The sequence below is a fragment of the Mobula birostris genome, chromosome 10 (genome assembly GCF_030028105.1).
Source record: "Mobula birostris isolate sMobBir1 chromosome 10, sMobBir1.hap1, whole genome shotgun sequence".
Lineage (NCBI taxonomy): Eukaryota > Metazoa > Chordata > Chondrichthyes > Myliobatiformes > Myliobatidae > Mobula > Mobula birostris.
Window position 1 is genome coordinate 101158910 of NC_092379.1, and position 25427 is coordinate 101184336.

At 40.2% G+C, this 25427-nt stretch overlaps 2 protein-coding genes across 8 annotated transcripts in view; one reads left to right on the plus strand and one right to left on the minus strand.

Moving 5' to 3' along the window:
• rbm41 (RNA binding motif protein 41) overlaps window positions 1–7380 on the minus strand; it is a 32486-nt gene extending 25106 nt beyond the window's left edge. Inside the window, exons 1-2 of the mRNA XM_072270717.1 lie at window positions 7176–7380; window positions 3487–3606 (exon numbers count right to left, since the gene is read on the minus strand). Coding sequence (XP_072126818.1) covers window positions 3487–3606; window positions 7176–7183 — 128 coding nt within the window. The 5' untranslated portion in view covers window positions 7184–7380. The remainder of the gene's footprint in view (window positions 1–3486; window positions 3607–7175) is intronic.
• Window positions 1–24906, plus strand: part of cox11 (cytochrome c oxidase assembly homolog 11 (yeast)) — a 51881-nt gene extending 26975 nt beyond the window's left edge. The window contains exons 1-6 of one of the 7 annotated variants that reach the window (XR_011887559.1): window positions 7484–7542; window positions 15855–16244; window positions 16722–16877; window positions 18389–18514; window positions 21592–21989; window positions 22840–22927. Coding sequence is in view for 6 of the 7 variants with exons in the window: in XM_072270724.1 (XP_072126825.1) it covers window positions 15933–16244; window positions 16722–16877; window positions 18389–18514; window positions 22840–23022 (777 nt within the window). In the remaining variant the exon portion in view is untranslated. The other 6 variants (XM_072270722.1, XM_072270719.1, XM_072270718.1 and 3 more) reach the window with 6 other exon arrangements.
• Window positions 24907–25427: the final 521 nt, after the last annotated feature.

The following is a 25427-nucleotide window of genomic DNA, read 5'->3' on the forward strand; positions in this document are numbered from 1 at the left end:
ACTATTTAGACAAATGTTTATCTTGATATTTATCTTTAAAAATACAATCATATTTTTCAATTATGTGAAGGCAACAATTACTTAATTTTTTTTAATCAACTTATTTCACATCAATTAAACATTAAATTGTTAACAGTTTAAATGTTAAAAATATTCTGGACTCTCACTCAGAGAAAATTAACACACTAAAACTGTTCCACTTACTGAGCATTTTTTATTTGGAATTTTTTATTCCAAGACCAGTGAAACAGGGCATGCCATTCTTCTACTTTTGCCATTTCAGCTGCAAGGCTGCTCTGTCAGTCTGTAAGCTGCAGGGTGCCTCAGCAGTTAGTGCTGATGACTCATGTAAAAACACTGGATTTGACCCTGATGTCAGGTGCAGTCAGTACAGAGTTTGTACTTTCTTCCAATGGCCACATGAGCTCCTCTTGCTGCTCCAATTTTCTCTCAAACACCAGCAGAAATTGCATGGCGAAAGGGTGAGGAGCACAGGGACTAGGCCATCAATAATTCAACAAGGACTGAAGAAACTGGGGCCCCAGTGTGTGGATGAGGAGCACAGCTAACATCACATGAATCAGATGCCAAATCACCAAGATATCTGAATAGACAGTGGATTAGTGGAGTTTTACCATACAATATAAACATAGTTAAGCTCCTTTTTAAAAAAAAAGCATAATTGATTTGATTGGCAGCATCAGGCACATTGGAATAGGTTACTTTCACTAATGGATGATTTTGGCTTAGTTGATTGTCCAAGTTCTCACACCATTGAAGATTGACCCATGCTCCAGATTCCTTAAGCATTTAGTATGAATTAGGACCACAGAGATGATCAATGGGAATCTCAGCACATTAACTTACTAAAAATATTGAAGTTATTTGATTGCCTAATGCATACTGCTGCCACAAGTCTGTAGTGGATGCTGTCTCACTAGCTCTCCACTCTAATTTGGAGCACCTAGACAACCACAAGACATAGGTCATTTATCAATTAGGAACAGCTTCTTCCCCTTTGCCATTAAATTTCTGAACAATACATAAAACGCATGAACACCGGCTAGTCATTCCTTTGCTTTTTGCACTATTTATTTTTGAAACTGAGATTTTTTATGTTTTTGCACTGTACTGCTGCCACAAAATGATACATTTCATGTCATATGTCAGTGATATTAAATCTGATTCAGAAATGTAAATTACAGCTATGCAGAGTACACTAGGTCTTTATCTGTATTAAAGTTGTAGAAATAAATCATCTGTCAAATACTGGAGAAAAATATTTGCAATTAAGGCAAGACAAAGAGGTTGCAGAGATGAAAAAAGGAAATTGACATAGAAACAAAACAGAAATTATCCATCAACCTGCAATAAGTACCTTACAATAGAATCATTAGTCTATATTTTCTTCTGACGCAGACTCCAAATATACCATGTTTTAAGCAACACACATCAAAGTTGCTGGTGAATGCAGCAGGCCAGGCAGCATCCCTAGGAAGAGGTACAGCCGACATTTCGGGCCGAGACCCTTCGTCAGGACTAACTGAAAGGAGAGCTAGTAAGAGATTTGAAAGTGGGAGGGGGAGGGGGAGATCTTCCTAGAGATGCTGCCTGGCCTGCTGCGTTCACCAGCAACTTTGATGTGTGTTGCTTGAATTTCCAGCATCTGCAGAATTCCTCGTGTTTATGCCATGTTTTAGTTGTTTTTGAAAATGAAAGATTTAAAAAAAATTTAAACTATGTAAATATAGTTATAAAACATTTATATAGTTATAAAACTATATAAATGTTTAAAAGTATATACAGTGGAATGCAAAAGTTTGGGCACCCCGGTCAAAATTTCTGTTACTGTGAATAGCTATACGAGTAAAAGATGGCCTGATTTCCAAAAGGCATAAAGTTAAAGATGACACATTTCTTTAATATTTTAAGCAAGATTACTTTTTTATTTCCATCTTTTACAGTTTCAAAATAACAAAAAAAGAAAAGAGCCCGAAGCAAAAGTTTGGGCACCCTGCATGGTCAGTACTTAGTAACACCCCTGTTGGCAAGTATCACAGCTTGTTAACGGTTTTTTGTAGCCAGATAAGAGTCTTTCAATTCTTGTTTGGGGGATTTTCACCCATTCTTCCTTGCAAAAGGCCTCTAGTTCTGTGAGATTCTTGGGCCGTCTTCCATGCACTGCTCTTCTGAGGTCTATCCACAGATTTTCAATGACATTTAGGTCAGCAGACTGTGAAGGCCATGGCAAAACCTTCATCTTGTACCTTTTGAGGTAGTCCATTGTGGATTTTGAGGTGTGTTTAGGATCATTACCCTGTTGCAGAAGCCATCCTCTTTCCATCTTCAGCTTTTTTACAGACGGTGTGATGTTTGCTTCCAAAATTTGCTGGTATTTAATTGAATTCATTCTTCCCTCTACCAGTGTAATGTTCCCTGTGCCACTGGCTGCAACACAAACCCAAAGCATGATCGATCCACCTCCATGCTTAATAGTTGGAGAGGTGTTCTTTTCATGAAATTCTGCACCCTTTTTTCTCCAAACATACTTTTGCTCATTGCGGCCAAAAAGTTCTATTTTAACTTCATCAGTCCACGGGATTTGTTTCCAAACTGCATCAGGCTTGTTTAGATGTTCCTTTGCAAACTTCTGATGCTGAATTTTGTGGTGAGGATGCAGGAAAGGTTTTCTTCAGATGACTCTTTCATGAAGGTCATATTTGTGCAGGTGTCGCTGCACAGTAGAACACTGCACCACCACTCCAGAGTCTGCTAAATCTTCCTGAAGGTCTTTTGCAGTCAAACGGGGGTTTTGATTTGCCTTTCCAGCAATCCTACGAGCAGTTCTCTTGGAAAGTTGTCTTGGTCTTCCAGACCTCAACTTGACCTCCACCATTCCTGTTAACTGGCATTTCTTAATTACATTACGATCTGAAGAAACAGCTACCTGAAAACGTTTTGCTATCTTCTTATAGCCTTCTCCTGCTTTGTGGGCATCATTTATTTTAATTTTCAGAGTGCTCAGCAACTGCTCAGAGGAGCCCATGGCTGCTGATTGTTGGGGCAAGGTTTGAGGAGTCAGGGTATTTATAAAGCTTTGAAATTTGCATCACCTGGCCTTTCCTAACGATGACTGTGAACAAGCTATAGCCCTAACAAGCTAATTAAGGTCTGAGACCTTGGTAAAAGTTATCTGAGCGCTCAACTCTCTTGGAGTGCCCAAACTTTTGCATGGTGCTCCTTTCCCTTTTTTCCACTCTAAAATTGTGGAAAACAAAAATAATACACTAATCTTGCTTAAAATGTTGAAAAGAATGTTTCTTCTTTAACTTTATGACTTTTGGAGATCAGGTCATCTTCTACTCACTTAACTATTCACAGTAACAGAAATTTTGTTTGGGGTGCCCAAACTTTTGCATGCCACTGTATGTCACTTCATTATTCACGCAGAAATTGAAGCTGGTTTGTTAATGTTAATATACTTACTCTTCAAGTGATACTGTTGTGTCTAGCTGGTGCTTCAGTAGATTTTGTAACTGCCTTTCTCCTTCTGTTTCCAGATCCTCTGGCTCAACATCCTCATCATAACACATACGACTGCTAACCCTAAATAGCATTAAAAAAAAATGGCCATGTTACTCCTAGTAAACAAAGCCCAACTGAATAATTTTTCATTTAAGTTCTAAAGTGGATTATAATTAAAACCCATGTATAAACTTGAACTGATTAAAATTCAACATAAGATATAACTGATTTTCTACATTTATATTACTTCTGAGATGCAAGGAAATCAGTTATGGCCACAGTATCCTAGGGACTGTCAGAGACTGTTTGATGGGAGGAAGCAGAAGGTGATAGCCAAAGGTTGATTCTCCTACAGGAAGCTTGTGGCTAGTTGGGTGCCCAAGGGTCAGTATTGGGACCTCTGTCATTCATTATTTATGTAAATCATTTGGATATGAAGGTGAATGTACATGGCAGATTAACGTTTGTTGATTATGCTAAATTAGGAAAGTCTTGTTGGTTGTGAAGCAGGTTGCAATGGATTGCAAAGAGACCTTGATCAGTTAGCGAGGCATAAGAATAGGCAAATGGACTTAAAATGTAAAGTGATGCATATAGGACAATCATACCAGGAGAGGACTTCATGTATTAGTATTATAACCAGCAACTTCAGCATTGTGCACAGTTTTAGTCACTTTGTTATAGGACAGACATTGTCGAGTTGCAGAGGGTGCAGAAGAGATTTACAAAGTTCTTCAGTATTAAAGGGCCTGAGCTATAGGGAGAGGTCAGCCCTGCGAGAATTTTATTCTTTGGAGCACAGACGAATGAGGAGTGATGTACTAAAGAAACTAAAAACTAAAGAAATTTGGCCTGTCCCCAAAAACTCTCACTAATTTTTATAGATGCACCATAGAAAGCATTCTTCTAGGGTTCATTACAACCTGGTATGGAAGTTGTCCTGTCCAAACCTGGAAGAAGCTGCAGAAAATCGGGAACACGTACAGCGCAGCACATGACATAAATCAATCTTCCGTCCTTGGACTCACTTTACACCACACGCTGTCGGAGTAGTGCTGCAAGGATAATCAAGGACACGATCCACCCAGCCAACACACTTTTCGTCCCTCTTCCCTCCGGGAGAAGGCTCAGGAGCTTGAAGACTCGTACGGCCAGATTTGGGAACAGCTTCTTTCCAACTGTGATAAGACTGCTGAACAGATCCTGACCCAAATCTGGTCTGGGCCGTACCCTCCAAATATCCAGACCTACCTCTCGTTTTTTTTGTACTACCTTACTTTCCATTTTTCTATTTTCTATTGATAATTTATAATTTAAATTTTTAATATTTACTATCGATTTGTAATCCAGGGAGCGGGAAGCGCAGAATCAAATATCACTGTGATGATTGTACGTTCTAGTATCAATTGTTTGGCGACAATAAAGTATAAAGTATAAGTATAAACCAAAACTAGAGAGCACAGATACAAGAGCAGAGGCATTTAAAAGAGACCTGAAAGGTAACTTCTTTACATAGAGGGTGGTGAGTACCAGGATTGAACTGCCAGAGGAAATGTTCATGGCTGATACAACTGAAGGCATTTGGATAGTTGCATGGAGGGGTGCAGCTTTGAGGGTCATGGGCAAAGTGCGGGTAGCTGGAACTAGCAAGGAGGATGCTGTGATTGGCATGCATCAGTTGGGCCAAAAGGCCTGTTTTCGTGCTACATACCTCTATGATTCTACATTTTGTTTAAAATCTGAGCTAGTAAAGTGGAATCTACTTCTACTGGGGACTGACATTTATCTATTATTTTCCTTGATTAGCAATGCTAATAAAAATCTTATGATTATCCTGCAATCAGAATAAATTTCGTGGAACTTTCAATATAGACTGAAATATTGATGGTCTGATGGCAGTAGCATAAATATCACCACCGTGTCTGTTTTCAGAGATGGTGAATGGGAGTAATATTGAGTGGAAAGTGTGTTCTTAAAGGGCTAGATTTGCTTGGGCCCAATTAAATAGAAATTAACATTATTTTCAGAGTTCATTGTTTTTCTCATATTTAGTGGACACTTTGTGACACTAGTGACCTAAAATTTTCTGGTAACACATACAAAATGCTGGAGGAACTCAGCAGGCCAGGCAGCATCTATGGAAAAAAGTAGTCACGTGTGGGTAGCTTCCAATCTGATGGCATGAACATCAATTTCTCAAACTTCCAGTAATGACCACACCCTCCCCCACAACATCCCTTCACCATTTCCAATCCTCTTTTCCCTCTTTCACCTTATATCCTTGTCTGCCCATCACTTCTCTCTGGTGCTCCTGCCCCCTTTTCTTTCTTCCATCACTATCAGACTCCCCCTTTTCCAACCCTGTATTGCTTTCACCAACCAACTTCCCAGCTATTTACTTCATCCCTCTCCATCCCGGTTTCACCTATCACCTTGTGTTTCTCTCTCCCCTCCCCAACCTTTTAAATCTACTCCTCATCCCTTTTTTCCCTCCAGTCCTGCCTATGGGTCTTGGCCTGAAACATCAACTTTGCTTTTTTTGCATAGATGCCGAGTTTCTCCAGTATTTTGTGTGTGTTGCTTGGATTTTCAGCATCTGCAGATTCTGTCTTGTTTGTGTTTTAAATGTTTCTAGTAAATGCTAACAGTTGCATGTAGCAAACAGCTGGCATATACCCCTGTAAATATTGGGAAGCTCGACATGTCCATATCCATAATGCATTTGTCCCAAACTTGCTGATGCATTCTAACTAGTAAATCAGTACACATATTTCCATCACTGGAATCCAATCATATGGCATGATGCTAGATTCCTGTCACTTGTGTTAGAAATTCTGCTCATGAGATCTACCCCAACTGCAGATTTCCCAATAATATCCATAGATATTTTACAAATGTGAGTATATTAAGACTCCTTTTAATTATTCGAGTTTGCTATAATGCTTTTAACTCTTTTAGTCTTTTTAAGTGGCTTTGGGAAACGGCATCTAATTCCTTGTTTTATTTTAATAGTTCTGAATAACAGAGGTGTACATTCTAAATTATTCTCCAACTATCCTTCATCTGTTTCTCTCAACCGGAGAATGTGCAAGCTATTCAGAGTACCGAGTATTTAACAGTACCGAGTTCAACCTTGGACTCTCCAAACATACTTAACATAGGTTTTCAGGGGAAAAAAAAAGCAATGGTGCATCAGGGCAGGTGTTTTTGCTCAGATCTCTGGACAGGGACGGACCGACACAACGTTCAGTTTCATTTGCTAACAAACGAGTCAGCAAACAAAAGCAAGGAAGATTAAGCAACGTCCACGGCATATTTTGTGTTAAAATCATATGTAGTCCTACAGTAAATTGTCGGTCGCATTTCAGTTTCTGGAATAACGCGAATTGTCATTATTAATGGGAGCATATTATTACAGAAACCGGTGTTTTATTGCCCCTCCTTGGCTACCAACATATCTTTCACGGGCGGCCATCTCCCTCCTCCACCTCCTATCCTGTATTTGACTGAATACAACAAGCCTTCTCGAGCCGAAACAGAATTAATAATTTGCTTTGGTCGTTCTAACACCCTGCCCTATTACGGATTCCTCTGTGGCTTATATATCCGAATCAATACTGTACGCTTCATGTCCAGTCGCTCTCACTTACCTGCGCATCTTCTCAACAAGAACGAACTAGAAGCAGGTTCTGCGCATGGGTCAAACACCCTCGGGCATCCTGGGAACTGTAGTCTATTTTGAGTATAACGCGACCATACGTGTATATGTCAGCCGCAAAGCAATAGCACGTTGGGATATGTAGTACAGGTATTTAGTGAAAAATGAGTATCTTATTATTTAGTTGTGTCCACTTCGAACAGTCATATAAAAAAACTGAAATATGTGTATTAAGCGAAATTGGAAGCGGATTCCATTTTTGGTCACAAGGCCTCAAGCCTAGTCAGGCAGAGGTAATCAGGCCGGCGGGCAGAGACTTGCTGCGGTGCGAAGGCTGAAGGTGATCAGTGATACCGGCGGTACGAAAGGCGGGAGTAGTGGACTCTGGTTCGTTGGGGAAAGTGTGGCCGCCGTCAGTGGTGAGGGGCGGAGAGGGCAGGGCAGAGGTTGAGACGTTGACCCTGTGATTTGAAGGGACGCCGGCAGTAGGGCTGCCTCAATGCAATACAAATTGAAGGGAATGTTTAACCCGCCAGGGTAGCCTCTGGAGAGAGAACGAGTTAGCTTTCTCGTTTCTTGACCTCCACTGGACTAGGCGTTTACGGGGCTTTACGCTACGTTGTTTCTCGCCTGGGAAGCTCTGATCTTCCCGGCGAGGACAAGCCGTCTCGGCCCCAAAGAACTAGGTATTGTGCAGAGCAGGAATCGGCTCTTTAGGCCACAATATCTCTGTCAAATTAAATTAAATCTCTTCTGCCTACACATGACCCAAAACCCTTCATTCCTGCCTCTACAGCACTTAAATCGTTTGTGCTTTCGCCATTATCCCAATCGTAGACACGAGATTCGGAGATTCTGTAGATGGTGGAAATCCTGAGCAGCACACATCAAATGGTGGAGGAAGTCGGCAGGTCAGGCAGCATCTATAGAGAGAAATCAACAGTCGAGTTCTGATAAAGGGTTTGTACTTGAAACGTCAACTGTTTATTAGATGTTGCCGGACCTGGTGAGTTCCTCTAGTTTTTGTGTGTATTTCTCCTATCAACTCATTCCGGGCACTTACCAACCAATATCTGTGATTAGATGATTGCTGTATCACTATGGTTAAAGCAGTCTTCCCCAATACAGCCAAGTGTGGTTAATGGCTAACTGGAAAATCATATGTTGATGATGGTATTTTAAATACTGCTATTAGGCATAGACGATTGAATTTCTGCTAATTAAATAAGCATATAATTTATTTTTTTTTCCTGAACTTGCCACCTAATTAAGGTTCTGTCTGTTGGACATCAATGGAGGAATAAAATCTGCAATGATTTTGAATAGAGCTCATCAGCTGTTGAGAGGAGGCAGGCCACAAGATTTTCCCTGTAGCAAACCTGAGAGAGATTACTCTGCAAATGGGTGACTTTTTTTAAAAAGCAGCCATGATTACCATCCTTCCAGAAATTTCCTCTCATGCTCTTGCTCTGAAGTACTTGTCACCCATGAAAAGTTCTTTAGAGGAACAGTCATTGACTTGACTGAGAATGTTAGAAAGTGGTCATTCCAACCAACAGCAAGCAACACTGCAAACCCTGATTTCAAGCACATTTTTGCATGAGAAAAGAACGTGTTGTTCCATTGTATATTTCAGTTTAATCCTTTTTTTATTTTTATACATTCAGAGGAGGGTGTGTCACTGATAAAGCCAGCGTTTGTTACATTTGCCCTGGAGAATGTGCTAATGAATTATATACTTATATCATAGCAATTTATTGTGATATGCTCCAACTGTTCATTAAGGGGCTTTAAGGATTTTCATGCAGTGCCTACCAAAGTCTAGTGATAGTTTTCAACCTGTAGTGGTGTATGGCTTGGCTAGATGATCATGTTCCTGTACGTGTCCTTGTCTTTCCAAGTTCCACAGTTTACAGGGTATGTTGAAGAAATTTTGGTAGATACTGCATTGCTTTGATTTTCAACCCAGTGGCCAGTGAGCCGCCTTTCTAATGTGGATTAGGTTTACAATTTACTTACTGTGTATCTGTTAAAGAAAGGTTTATCATGCATGTCGCCTGGAGCAGAGTGCTGTACAATCACACCCAGCCTATGAGTTGAGAACAACCATTACAACTGCATTGTATAGCTGATATACACACTGTAACCGCGACACAGAGGGGGTAGTGATGGAGTCCGGAGGGAGTATCTGGTGAATTGTGTGCTAATCTAATTGGCTTCTTATTTTACTTTCAAGCTTCCTGGATGTATTGGATCTACCCTTAATATACTATGGAAAATACATCATTCCTTTCACGATGTACCTTGGAAAGGCTCTGTTGAGATAGGTGAGTCACTTACAGCAAAATACTGTAAGTGACTCACCTATAAACCTTAGAGAAAAAAATTAACCATAGTCATACTTTATTGATCCCAAGGGAAATTGGTTTTCGTTACAGTTGCACCATAAATAATTAAATAGTAATAAAACCATAAATACTTAAATAGTGATATCTAAATTATGCCAGGAAATAAGTCCAGGACCAGCCTATTGGCTCAGGGTGTCTGACCCTCCAAGGGAGGAGGTGTAAAGTTTGCTGGCCACAGGCAGGAATGACTTCCTATGACGCTTAGTGTTGCATCTCGGTGGAATGAGTCTCTGGCTGAATGTACTCCTGTGCCCAACCAGTCCATTATGTAGTGGATGGGAGACATTGTCCAAGATGGCATGCAACTTGGACAGCATCCTCTTTTCAGACACCACCGTCAGAGAGTCTAGTTCCATCCCCACAACATCACTGGCCTTACGAATGAGTTTGTTGAGTCTGTTGGTGTCTGCTACCCTCAGCCTGCTGCCCCAGCACACAACAGCAAACATGATAGCACTGGCCACCACAGACTCGTAGAGCATCCTCAGGATCGTCCGACAAATGTTAAAGGACCTCAGTCTCCTCAGGAAATAGCGATGGCTCTGACCCTTCTTGCAGGCAGCCTCAGTGTTCTTTGACCAGTCCAGTTTATTGTCAATTCGTATCCCCAGGTATTTGTAATCCTCCACCATGTCCACACTGACCCCCTGGATGGAAACAGGGGTCACCGGTGCCTTAGCCCTCCTCAGATCTACCACCAGCTCTTTAGGCTTTTTCACATTAAGCTGCAGATAATTCTGCTCACACCATGTGATAAAGTTTCCTACCGTAGCCCTGTACTCAGCCTCATCTCCCTTGCTGTTGCATCCAACTATGGCAGAGTCATCAGAAAACTTCTGAAGATGACAAGACTCTGTGCAGTAGTTGAAGTCCGAAGTGTAAATGGTGAAGAGAAAGGGAGACAAGACAGTCCTCTGTGGAGCCCCAGTGCTGCTGATCACTCTGTCAGACACACAGTGTTGCAAGCACACATACTGTGGTCTGCCCGTCAGGTAATCAAGAATCCATGACACCAGGAAAGCATCCACCTGCATCGCTGTCAGCTTCTCCCCCAGCAGAGCAGGGCGGATGGTGGTGAACGCACTGGAGAAGTCAAAAAGCATGACCCTCACAGTGCTCGCTGGCTTGTCCAGGTGGGCATAGACACAGTTCAGCAGGATTCCATTTGTAACTAAACAAAAATTCAGAAACTGTACTAAGATCTGCCCTTTCTAAGTAAATTCGTGGAGAATTCTTCATTGTGAAAGGAAGGCTGAGTATTTCACCTTAAATGATGATCGATGCTTGTTAAGAGACTCTTCAGTTTCATTGTCTGTAATGTATCTGAAAATTTTCTATCTTCCAAGCCTTTAGTCTGTAACTGGTGATATTTAACAATGACTGCTTATAATGTGAGCAACACACCCAAAATGCTGGAGGAACTCAGCAGGCCATGCGGCATCTATGGAAAGGAGTAGATGTTTCGGACCGACCCCCTTCATCAGGACAGTGATTTCATTTTGAAAGACAACATGGCCTCTAGTGTTCAAGGTTCATAGTGCTGTTTTGTCTTGTTGTCTTAGACACATAGAAAACCTACAGCACAATTCGGGCCTTTCGGCCCACAATGCTGTGCCGAACATGTACTTTCTTTAGACATTACCTAGGGTTACCCATAGCCCTCTATTTTTCTAAGCTCCATGTACCTATCCAGGAGTCTCTTAAAAGACCCTATCGTATCTGCCTCCACCACCATTGCTGGCAGCCCATTCCATGCACTCACCAATCTCTGCATAAAAAAACTTACTTCCTGCTATCCCCTCTGTACCTACTTCTAAGCACCTTAAAACTGTGCCCACTCGTGTTAGCCATTTCAGCCCTGGGAAAAAGCCTCTGACTATCCATACAATCAATGCCTCTCATCATCTTACACACCTCTATCAGGTCACCTCTCATCCCCTGCCGCTCCAAGGAGAAAAGGCTGAGTTCATTCAACCTATTCTCATAAGTCATGCTCCCCAATCCAGGCAACATCCCTGTAAATCTCCTCTGCACACTTTCTATAGTTTCCACATCCTTCCTGTAGTGAGGTGACCAGAACTGTGCACAGGACTCCAAGTGGGGCCTGACCAGGGTCCTATATATTTGTAACATTACCTCTCGGCTCTTAAACTCAATCCCACGGTTGTTGAAGGCCAATGCACCAAATGCCTTCTTAGCCACAGAGTCAACCTTTGCACCAGCTTTGAGTGTCCAAAGGACTCGAACCCCAAGATCTCTCTGATCCTCCACACTGCCAAGAGTCTTACCATTAATACCATATTCTGCCATCACATCCAAATTCTTAATTTGTAACAGAAAAAACAAGCAGTGTTTGAACTTGTAATGTATAGGTGGGTATCACATTCTTTGCAAGGTGCCAGGGATACAATGAAAAATTACATAAATACAAATCTTATCAGCTGAGTGAATATTACCAAAAGAACATTCCAAAGTAAAGTTAATTTCCGGAAAAATGTCAAATGAAATTAATTAACAATTAAAGCATTAGTTACATCACATTATTACAAACACTTCAGCAGGGGCCAAAGGGGTAAAAATTATTAAAGGGTTAGTTTTTTAATCATTAGAGTGCATTGCATTTAAGGTGAGAGAGGGCAAGTTTAAAAGGAGATGTGTCGAGCAGGATTTTTTTTAAAAAACAGAATGGTGGGTGCTTGGAGTGGTGGTGGAAGCAGATACAATAGAGATATTTTGAGAAGCTTAGATGGGCGTATAGATACACAGAGAATGGAGGATTACTGACTGAACTGGCAGAAGGCATTGGTTTAATTAGGAGCCACTAGCTTAATTATATTGGCACAACTGCATGGGCTGAAGGGTCTGTGACTCTGCTGTACTGATGGAGCAGGCCACAAGTTTTGTCACACATTCCAGTAATGTTTTGATGAGGACAGTACAGTAGAGTTGGTTTACATGGACATCAATAAGGTCACACATGGGAGACTGGTCCAAAAGGCTAGGGGCCAAGGATTCAAGTCGGCAAAGATCTAAGCATTGCTTGACAATAGAAGAAAGAAGGAGATAGCAAAGGGTTGTTTTAACAGCAGGATGCCCATGATTCGTCATGTTTCACAAGGATCGCTGCTGGGACCCTTGCCATTTGTATTATACAAGAATGACAGATGGCTTTGAAGGAAGCGTAATCAGCAAGTTTACAGATGATACAAAGACCAGTGGAGTTGTTGACAGTGAGGAAAGGAGTCTTTTGCTGTGTTTTGGCATTGGATCCAAAAGGTTCCCATCTATCATCAGGGAATTCAAATTCATTTGACAAATTTACCTGATTTAACAATGTCTTTACCATAAAAATTGCAGAGGGTCAAGGCAGCTCACCACCACTATCTAAATCAATTATGGTAGTCAATAAATGTAAGTCTCAACAGTGATCCTAACATTCCATGAATGGAAAAGAAAGGTGGTTAGAAGAAAAAAATCAACAAAATAGATTTCTGGATTATTGGAATCTCTTCTGGGGAAGTAATGACCTGTACAAAAAGGACAGGTTACATTTGAACCAGAGGGGCACAAATATCTTTAAGGGCAGGTTTCCTAGAGCTGTTGGAGATGTTTGATGTAGAATCCTTCTGAGTAGACTTAGGAAACTGCAAGAGTAAAAAGACACTGATGGGAGTTATGTATAGACCCCAGAATAGTAGCCATGATGTAGGATATTAATAAAATCAAGAGATGGAAAAGGTATGTAATAAAGCGAGATCCCAAAAGAGATGGAATGCCTACGAGATAGCTTTTTAGAGTAGCTTCTGGTTGAGCCCATTAGGGAACAGGCAACTGGCTAACAATGGCTGACACTCATTTAGAACAGAGATGAGGAGGAGTTTCTTTTGACAGAGGGTGGTGAATCTGTGGAATTCATTCCCACAGACGGCTGTGGAGGCCAAGTCATTGAGTATATTTAAACTGAAGGTTGATAAATTCTTGATTAGTCAGGGAGTCAGAGGTTACATGAAAAAGGGTGGAGAACGTGGTTGAGAGGGATAGTAAATCAGCCATTATGGAACGGTGGAGTAGACTTGATGGGCCAAGTAGCCTGATTCTAATCCTATGTTTTATAATCTTATATCAGGAAAGTAATTCACACTTTACTCTATATTAGGTTTTAACTATATTGAAGTTGCAACTACAGTGGCTTCAATGAGTAGTAGGCAACTGTTTCCAAGCATGATATCCAAGCTGATTTATTATTTTTTTAACCTATATTATTATTTGCTTTTGGTCGATATTTTTCCACTTTCGTTTCCTGGTTGGCTTAATCCAAGGGCTGACATTCTTCCCTTTTATCTTCCATTTCCTTTTCAAACTAGATTCAGAACTCACATCAGATTAATTTGATGTAGCTGCATATTCCTGACAATCCTGAGAATTTGATGCTGAGTTGTTCAGTATTTTATTGAGTAAATATTATTTTGGTACTTTATATAACTGTGTTAGCAGTTAACAAAATGAACTAAACACTAAAGTGATAATTGAAAAAATTTGGCAAGTTTGTATAATGTCATTTGCACTTGCCGTACTATTGATAAGTAATCAATGGTACTCTGGTATTGGGGTCATATTTGCGCCAATGACTGGTGGTAATATACTGTACTAATTTTTGTGAGCCACTAGAGGGCGCGTTAGATTTAAAGAACAGAAAAAATGCAACATTTATTAAGAAATGAGAAGATATCAATCAAGATAGTTTTATGGTTGTAATATTAGTAACTTTTTAATTGTGATGGATAATATACCTGCCTCTCCCAGGTTGAGAAGTTGCTGCAATCGATTGTTAGGGATGAGATTACAAAGTACCTGGAGGCACATGACAAGACAGGCCAAAGCCAGCATGGTTTCCTGAAAGGAGAATCCTGTCTGACTAACCTACTGCAGTTCTTTGAGGAAATTACAAGCAGGATAGACAAAGGAGATGCAGTAGACGTGATATACTTGGATTCTCAGAAGGCCTTTGACAAGTGAGGCTGCTTAGCAAGATAAGAGCCCATGGAATTACAGGGAAGTTACGAGCATGGGTGGAGCATTGGCTGGTTGGCAGAAAACAGAGGGATCCTATTCTGGCTGGCTGCCAGTTACCTGTGGCGTTCCACAGGGGTCGGTGTTGGGACAGCTGCTTTTTATGATGTATGTCAGTGATTTGGACTACGGTATTAATGGATTTGTGGCTAAATTTGCCGATGAGACAGAGATAGGTGGAGTAGCGGGTAGTGTTGAGGAAATAGAGAGACTTAGGTAGTTTAGGGGAATGGGCAAAGTGGCAAATGAAATACAATGTTGGAAAGTGTATCGTCATGCACTTTGGTGGAAGAAATAAACGGGCAGTCTATTATTTAGATGGGGAGAGAATTCAAAATGCAGAGATGCGAAGGGACTTGTGAGTCCTTGTGCAAGATCCCTGAAGGTTAACGTCCAGGTTGAGTCAGTTGTGAAGAAGGCGACTGCAATGTTGGCATTCATTTCTAGAAGTATAGAACATAATAGCCAGGGATGTGATGTTGAGGCTCTATAAGGCACTCATGAGACCACACTTGGAGTATTTTGTGCAGTTTTAGGCTCCTTATTTTCAAAAGGATATACTGACATTGGAGAGGGTTTAGAGAAGATTCACAAGAATGATTCCAGGAATGAAAGGGTTACTGTATGAGGAACGTCTGGCAGCTCTTGGGCTGTATTCCCTGGAGTTCAGGAGAATGAGGGGGGATCTCATAGAAACATTCCGAATGTTAAAAGGCCTGAACAGATTAGATATGGCAAAGTTATTTCCCATGGTAGGGGATTCTAGGACAAGAGGTCACGACTTCAGAATTGAAAGATGTCCTTTTAGAACAGAGATGTGGAGAAATTACTTTAGTCCGAGGGTGGTAAATCTGTGGAATTTGTTGCCATGAGCGGCTGTGGAGGCCAAGTCATTGGGTGTATTTAAGGCAGAGATAGATAAGTTCTTGATTAGCCAGGGCATCAAAGGGTATGAGATGGAAGCAGGGGAATGGGGATGACTGGAAGAATTGGATCAGCCCATGATTGAATGGTGGAACAGACTCAATGGACTGAATGGCCTACTTCTGCTCCTCTATCTTATGGTCTTAATACAGGACTCCATCTCAATATTTAACCATTGAGGAATACTGGTAATGCACTTCTGTAATGTACGAAGAAGAAACATGTTTTTTTTAAAATATATTACACTTAATTTCAATTTTTTTTTCCAGACCTTGTAGTAGGCTGCCGTTTGCTATCAGCGTTGAAAAAGGAAAAGATTGCATAATAGTACCACGGTTTGGTTAACCATGAACATGCTTTGGTCCTGTTGGGCAAAACTTTATGTGGTGCCCTCTTGTAAAGCCTGTGCAAGAAGCCTACAGCAGTTTAATTTACCAAGATTATATTCCACATTTAATCGGTTTACTGTTCAAAAACTGAACAATGTGACATCGCTACAACCAGTGAGAAGTGTCAAGGGTCACAATCCGTTCACTAGAAATCAGGAAGAGGAATGGAGAAAGAGGAATAAAACTGTACTTACATACATAGCAGCAACAGCAATTGGGATGATTGGCATGTCGTATGCTGCTGTGCCTCTCTACAGGCTCTATTGCCAGGTGAGTGAAATTTTACGCTTGTCCCAGCATACAACTAATTTATTGGCTCGTATCAAAATAAACATGCCATGAAGGCATTTACAAGTGTTTAAAAATACTTACTTGCTTAAAGTGATCATCGTAAATTTGTTCTTAGAGATAGACAATGAAATTTAAAATAATCACTATATTTTCTAAGTAAAGCTGTGAGGTGGAAAAATGTGGGATTGAGAATTTATTTCTGCACAACTCATGGAGAAGCAACAACCAAGTTTTTGCTTATTCAAATTCTAAGGCAATATTTCTTCTGAAAAGCTGCCCAATATTTCTCCTTTAGTCAATATCATTAATTCCGTGTCTAGTCATAAAATGGAGAAATTAAATAGAAGAGTGCATTATTCTTAGTGAAAGCAAGATGTTCACTTAATTGTGTGATAAAAATGTCTAAGGTTTCCTAGTTTCAGGAAGTTGTCTTTAGTTCTAACAAATTGCTTTCAGGCTACAGGACTGGGTGGAACTGCAGTAGCTGGTCACAGTGTGGAACAAGTAGCAACTATGGAACCAGTGAAGGATCGAGTTATTAAAATTATTTTCAATGCTGATGTTCATTCCAGCCTGCAGTGGAACTTTAGACCCCAGCAAACAGAAATTTATGTGAGTAATTTATTTATGTATTTGATGTGGGGGAACTGATCTCTCAACTATGCAACTTAAACTAGGAAGTCATAAGCAATGCAAGTTTTGGTGTTGAGGCATTATTCTAATCCAGGACTTCCAATTGCACAATACATGAATTAGTAAATGGAACAAGAAGTAACTGACTGCCTTGGAAGTTAGTCCATTGCATCTTCTGGACTTGGGACACAACCAGTAAATGTTAGAGCACCAAACCAGGTTTTTTGCCTTCAGTCTTCTCTACACACACTTAAATCAAATCCCACTTCCCATTCCATTCTTGCACCCGTCCCCTTTTGCCATAAATATTTCATTCATTCATTCTATCTATATCCCTTATAATTTTATATACCTCTGTAAATCTCCCCTCATTCTCCTGCAGTCCAGGGAATAAAGTTCCAACCTATTCAATCTTTCCTTATAACTCGGGTTATCAAGTCCCAGCAGTATCCTTAAAAATCTCAATATTTCTTACAGTTAGGTCACCAGAACTATACGTAGTACCCTAAATATGGTTTCACCAATATCTTCTACACCTTCAACATAACATCCCAACTTCTGTATTCAGTGCCCTGATTTATGAAAGCCAATATGCTAAAAGCTCTCTTTATGACCTTGTCTACCTGTGATGCCACTATCAAGGAATTATAATTCTGTATTCCCAGATCCCTTTATTCTACTGCACAACTCGAGCAGTACCACTTACTTTGTGTGTGTTCTGTGAAGCCACTGTCAAGGAAATATGAATCTGCATTCCCATATTTCCTTTTTCAACTGCAAGCCTCAGAGTCCTACCATTTACTGTGTATGTGTTTTCCTATTTTGTCCTCTCAAAGTGCAACACCTGACACTTATCTACATTAAATTCCACATGCCATTTTTCTGCCCATTTACCCAGATGGGCAATTTTGTTGATCCAGTTTAGCACATTATCATATAACTCATAAATACAGACGATAAACAACAATGGATGCAGTACCATTCTTGTGACATACCACTAGTCTTAAGCTTCCAGTCTCACAAACAACCATCTACTACTGTTCTCTGAGTTGTCCTGCTAAGCCGACGTTGGATCCAATTAGCTAATTCATCCCGAATGCCAAGTGACTTTATCTTCTGGACTAGCTCTCGTCATTTAAATAGTAGTTATCAAAGGCCATTAGATCTGAAATTTCCTTTCAGGTTGCCTCATCTGCTTCACTGTTCTTTAAGTTATTCCATGAAAACCTAACGTACATTTGACCAGATATTTGGTGGACATGTGAAATGTGCGTTAATAACAACTATTAACATTGTCTGCCAAATGTTGTAAATTTTTCAAAGTCCTGTATCAACATAGCACTGTTTTATAATTTATCACTTCACTATACTGAGTGGCAAATTGATTTATTTTGCTCTGCTTACAAGAGAACATTTTTACATTGATTATGACCAGTCAGGTTAATGAAAAAGATGACATCCATATGACCTTTGTTTTGATTTTGGTCCAGGTTGTTCCTGGAGAAACTTCTCTGGCATTTTACAAAGCGAAGAACCCCACTGATACACCAATTATTGGAATCTCTACCTACAGTGTAGTACCATTTGATGCAGGGCAGTACTTCAACAAAATACAGGTATGGACACGATGCAGAGGTTGAAAAAAGATACTTTTAAAACACCTTTATTAATGTATTTTGAGCAGATGATTTGACTTCCTTTAGGCAGTGCTTTTAAACAATGTGGATAAGAACTATCTAAATACTGTCACACCTCCAAGGTCCTTTTGTTAATGATCTTTTCAATTTTAAAGAGCCATGGAAATGAGCAAGGGTTGCTGTTTTTATTAAAGGCACATGTCCTGCATATCTAAATTCCTGCACCAGACTCCTGACTGGTAACACAGACAAGAGAAAATCTGCAGATGCTGAAAATCCAAGCAACTCACACAAAATGCTGGAGGAACTCAGCAGGCCAGGCAGCATCTGTGGGGAAAAAAGTACAGTCAACATTTCAGGCCGAGACTCTTCGGCAGGTCTTGAGAAAAAAAACTGAGGAGTAGATTTAAAAGGTGGGGGAGTAGACAGAGACACACAAGGTGATGTGAAACCTGAAGGGACAGAGATGAAGTAAAGAGCTTGGAAGTTGATTGGTGAAAGAGATGCAGGGCTGGAGAAGGGGGTGTCCAATAGGAGAGAACCGAAGGCCATGGAAGAAAGAAAGGAGAGAGGAGCACCAGAGGGAGGCAATGTGCAGGCAAGGAGATGTGAGAGAGGGAAAATGGGATGGGGAATAGTGGGGGGGGGACATTACCCAAAGTTCAAGAAATCAATGTTCATGCCATCCAGTTGGAGGCTACCCAGACAGAATATAAGGTGGTGTTCCTCCAATCTGAGTGTGGCCTCATGGCCATGAATTGACCTATTGGAATGGGGATGGGATGTCGAATTAAAATGGGTGGCCGCTGGGAGATCCCGCTTTTTCTGGCAGATGGAGGAATGGGTGCTTGGCGAAACAGTCTCCCAACCTACGTTGGGTCTCACTGATGTACAGAAAGCTACATCGAGAACATCGGACACAGTATATCACCCCAACAGACTCACAGGTGAAGTGTCGCTCTCCTGGAAGGACTGTTTGGGGCCCTGAATGGTAATGAGGAGGTGTGGGGGCAGGTATAGCACTTGTTCCACTTGCAAGGATAAGTGCCAAGAGGGAGATCACTGAGGAGGGATGAATGGACAAGGGAGTCACGTAGGGAGCAATCCCCGCGGAAAGCAGAAGTGGTGGGGGGGGGGGAAAGATGTGCTAGGTAGATTAGATTCTAGAAGTTGTGGCAGTTAAATGGAGAAGTTCATCTGTGAAAACAGTTTTTAAATATCCTTGCCTCCCAATGATTGCAATGACAGCTGTAGCTTTGGTTTGGCCTGAAAGTCACCATGCAGATAATTAGCCCAGCACTTAATGCTACTGACTAATCACTTGACAAATTCCAGATAAACTGTTAGTCTAAATTTACAGCGTTCATCACAGTTAATTGAGCAATTTTTGTCACAAAGAAATCTTCCCAGTCATTGGTAACAACAACACAATATAAGGTCTCCATTTTTTTTTAAAACATTGTAATATTTTCAGCATTAAACTCAGCCGTCATTCTTTTTATAAATAGTTTGTTCAGTATATGCTGTGTCAGAGATGTTGGCCATTATGGTCTTTTCCTGACCATGATTGTTCTTGGCAATTTTCTCTACAGAAGTGGTTCGCCATTGCCTACTTCTGGTCAGTGTCTTTGCAAGACAGGTGACCCCAGCCATTCTCAATACCCTTCAGAGATTGCCTGGTGTCAGTGGTTGCATAACCAAGGCTTGTGATATGCACCAGTTTCTCATACGACCATCTACTACCTGCTCCCATAGCTCCATTGACCCTGAACGGGATGCTAGGCAGGCGTTACAACTTCCTAATGGCTAGCTGAGGGAAGGAGCGCCTTACACTTCCTGTGGTAGAGAGTTCTCCACCCCACCACCCATAGATAGTTTCAACAAGAAAAAGCAATAAAGAATTCACTGAATGTTAATTCTGAGTAATCTGTGAATCTAAACTTTAGATTTAATCACATCTAATGTTTTATCAAATAAGCAAATAAGTTCTGATTGCAATTAGATTCATTCAGTTCCAGCACCCTGGGGGATAACAAGCAAGTGCAATGAGCAATTAAATAGACAATGTAGGCAACAAACCATCTTCTGGAGGAATTCAATCTTGGTGCAGAGTTTTGGCCCAGAATGTTGGCAGCTCTTTCCTTCACACAGATGCAGCAACAGATTGTTTGTTGCTCTATATTCCACCATATGCAATCTCTTACTTTTTAATGGTATGCTTGTTCTCAGAGGATTTGGGTATAAGGATAAGGATTTTTCACTGCATTTATAAAGACCACTGTAGAAGGAGTTCAATGAACATTTAATGAATAGGTGTGTGATATGAGGAGAGATTGACCAGATTGAGCCTGTATTTTCTAGACTTTAGGTGAATGAGAGACAGTCTCACTGAAACTTAAAAAATGATTAGAGGGCTCAGTGGGCTGGGTGCAGGGAGAATGTTTCCCCGGTTGAAAAGCAGGGACAGACTATCAAAACGAGAGATGGGCCATTTATGCCTAAGGTGAAAATACATTTGGCTCTCCTTATCCGCGGGGGATTGGATCCGGGACTGCCCGCAGGTACCTAAAAATGCAGATGCTCCAGTCCCTTATTTAACCTGTCTCAGTGTGGTGGACTTTAGGACCCGGGGGAGCCCGCGGCTGCTGCTGAATCCGCAGTGTTTCTGTTCTGTTGACGGAAAACGATCCTGATTGAAAATAATAAAGCGATCGGAAAGAGGTGAAACGCCATCGGTTATTGGAAAAGCATTAGGCTACAGTCGGTCAACGATCAGAACAATTTTAAAGGATAAAGTGAGAATAACAGAACATGTGAAAGGCCCTGCCCCAATGAAAGCTACAATTATTACTAAGCAACACAGTGATTTAATTATTGAAATACATACGTTTCTTAAGTGTTTTATATGCATAGAAAGGTAAAATATATACTATATACTAAGACAAACGTTTGACTAACTGCCGCTAAATAATACCGGATGTACATGTTCCGACTTACTTATAATACCTAATACAAAGTAATTGCTATGTAAATAGTTGTTATACTGTATTGTTTAGGGAATAATGACAAGGAAAAAAGTCCGTATATGCTCAAACAACAAGTGCTGGAGAGTGAACTTCCGGGTTTTCCTGATCTGCATTTGGTTGAATCCGCGGATAAGGAGGGCCGACTGTACATTTCTTCCCTTAGAGCAGGGGTTTCAAGGACCCCTTGCTTAATGGTATTGGTACATGGCATATAAAGAAGGTTGACATCCCCTGCCTTAAAGACTCGAGAGTGCAGGTGCTGGAAATCTGGAGCAACACACAAAGGAGATGGAGAAACACGGCAGATGGGGCAGCATTAACAGTGGGAAATGAACAATGAATGTTTTGGGTTGAGACTCCTCATTAAGATAGGTGTGGGCTGACCTGCTGAGCTCCACCAGCTCCTTCGTGTATTTCTTCATTTAGAGGTTGGTGAATCTTCTATTTTCTATTCAAACTGACTGTGGAAATTCAGTCATTAAATTCACTTATAATAGAGATTAGTAAATTTTTGGGTTTCAAATGAATCGAGGATATGGAAATAATGCAGGTAAATGGAACTGAGGTAGAAGATCATACATGATCTTGACTCATGATGGAACAGAGTTGAAGATCAGATAGCCTAATCTTGCTCCTTACTCTAAGGTTCTAAATTGAATAATTTGCTGTCTTTTAATTTAGAAGTTAGTTGTGAATGAATATTTCTTGCCAAATCATTTCTACCTTCTCCTTTGACCACCTTACCTAGAAGTCCGTTCACTATATTAATCATACTTGAAGTCAGTTCAGACTTCTATTTGTCAGTTTAAAGCTATTGTCGTTTATCCAGAAGTTGTTTAATTTCACTATAGATTTGCCTTTCCTATTCTTGTGCTAAGGTCCCCTGGGACTGAGAAAATGAAATATCTTCAGCTCATTGAAACCAACAGTCAATGTCATGTTTCATTACTGCATTGTATGTTGAGCTTGAAAATCAGTTTTGTCACTGTTCGGAACTGGGATCAATAGTTAAGTTTTGCCTGACCAGGGCAGTTCATGGCCTTTCATATCATTCAATAAGCAACATTCATAATAACTTACTGTTTCACAATTCATGAAATTGCTTGGTTCCTTTTGAAAAATCCTGACCAAAGTAAGAATTAGATTTGGTTCAAAAGAGAAAGTAAACTTAACTAGTTGAGCTGATTTCATAGATTTATTTGTTTCTTGTGTACTAGTCAAATATATGCATACTGATATAACACTAGTTCAGTAATACTGTCTCTTCCTGTCTTTCAGTGCTTCTGTTTTGAGGAGCAACGGCTAAATCCCCATGAAGAAGTGGACATGCCAGTTTTCTTTTACATTGATCCTGAGTTTGCAGAGGATCCATCAATGGCACGTGTAGAGACAATTACTCTCTCTTACACATTCTTTGAAGCAAAAGATGGTCAAAAGCTACCTTTACCAGGATATAATTAAAGTATCGTAAATATTGAATTTATTCAGCAAATGATCCTTTGAATAACAGTGTGTTTTAGTTGAGCTTGTCAGATTGAGATGATTGACAAAATGGTGTAAGGGCAAATTATTGTATTGTAAGCAAAATGAGTGTGGAGGCAACTAAAAACGAAGTACAGTGAATTTCGGATAATTGGAATGCATTGGGGCCAATACATTTTGGCCCAATTAAGTGGCTGTCCCAATTAGCCAAAGTTTTATGGAAATAGTTAAAAAGGTATATTAAAACCTACCATTTATATAAACAAATCAAGTATTTAAACGACATACAGAATAAATTACAACACTACTAATGTGCTATAAAACTGTGTATTAGTTCCTAAAAGTTATCAATGAAGGGAAGTCATCCACTGTTTGCTGTCTGTTTGACTGACTGTAAATGAACAAAATCAGCACAGACACCTAGTGCAGATAATGGACTGCCTTCATTGCCCTCCTGCATAAAGTAATGTCATAATCCAACAATAATTAACTAGTGTTAGGCGAATGTCTTTTAATTTGATCCAGTAGGGTAATTTTTCAGCTAGTGTATCTTTTCATGGCATCTTAGCAAGGATCTGAAATATTTTAAAAGTCAACATTTAAAAGAATGATCAAAATTCATTGTTTTTTAAATTGATGTTTGTCTACCCAAATGGTTAACATAAGCCAAGCACAGTGTAGTGTCTAGTGGCAACACAGTGCAAGCAACAGACCCTTGTTAGAAACTGTTTGGCAGCAGTCTTCTATCCCAATTAAGCAGCATAGTGTCCCAAATAAATAAAAGAGATCCCAGCTATTATCTGGATTAGTTTCTGTTCTTCAAGGTTTGTCCTAAATAAGAGGCTGCCTGGATTAACCAATGGCCCAATTAACTGCAATCCTCTGTACTAGAGAAATAAATTGCTTTTCAAGGGTAAAGTGGTCCATCATGCTGACATCATGGTAGGAGCTTCTGATCTACTTCTTCAACAAAATGTAATAATTACTTTCATTTAATGATTTAGTTTTTATTGTGTCCAGATTTTCGTTATAATAAGAGAAGACTTTACTACCAAATACCATTAACCACATCCCCCTCATCCATTGTCCAGTTGAGGATACTACCTTTGTCACATATACAAAGAATCTCCTCACCTTCTTATTGCTTCTTCCCAGGTATCTGTCTTTGATCCTTTCTTGAATGTTGTTGCATCCTGGCACTTAGCAGCAAATACAGTCACATTCCATTTGTATACTGAATCATTGCTCCTCACCATCTCTCACGACACCTCTGCTTGTCTTTCTAAAAGGGCAAACGGGTCTTATCGTCTAAACTGTACCTCCAGTAGTGTACAGTCTTAGTATTGTACTGGCGTAATATTGGTCCTTAAAGTTCTAGAGTTAACCCACAAGTTATTGACTCAGATGGGAATGCTGCCACTTGAGGCACAGCTAGCTACCACAGGCCATATGCTGTATTTCAAAATAATCTCTGTAAATTGTTCAGTTTTATCAGAATAAGTTGAGCTCTTTTGGCTTGTCTTTCAACTTGGATGAGTGTTAAAGCCACAAGAAATAGTGATTGTGATAGATTTGCAGCTTCATTTTGAATTTGCCCACTTTCATGCACAGGTTATGTACTCTGGTTCTACTATTCCAGTAACGGCAAGACAGCTTGTTATTATTTACTGTGAATTGTAATGTTGTCTTCAAATAGATTGATATAAATTGGATATTAAGTGAAGCTCGTATAACTCTTGGTATTTTTTTACACTTTTTAAGTTTCCCAAACATAAGAGCATATACAAATTTTAAACAAGAGAAAATCTGCAGATGCTGAAAATCGAAGCAACACACTCAAAATGCTGGAGGAACTCAGCAGGCCAGCCAGCATTTATGGAAAAGAGTACAGCCGAAGTTTCAGGCTAAGACCCTCGACAGGTCCTGCTGAGGGGTCTAGGCCTGAAACGTCAACCGTACCCTTTTCCATAGATGCTGCCTAGCCTGCTGAGTTCCTCCAGCATTTTGTGTGTGTTGCATATACAAATTTTGATTCCTTGTTTCCTGTAGCAGTTTTCCCATAACTTCAGAGCAGGGGTTTTTGTTTTGCTATGTCATTATACTACTGTGTCAATATTTGTTTCTTTGTTTGGTTTAACCTGCTCTATTGCAATATACATGTTTTACATTAACTGTGATCTCATTTCTATTCTGAAATAACACTCATAATGACTACTGGCCACCATTGCATTATGGCAGGTTGCATTCCTAGAAAACAGTCCGTAAGACAATTTTTCGTAATGTTGAACTGTGTCAACTGCACGTGCATCAAGAAATGCAAGTTGGAAAAAATGTTTACTTTCTCCACATCAATTTCATAAGTCTGAAATTTTATCTTGTATTCC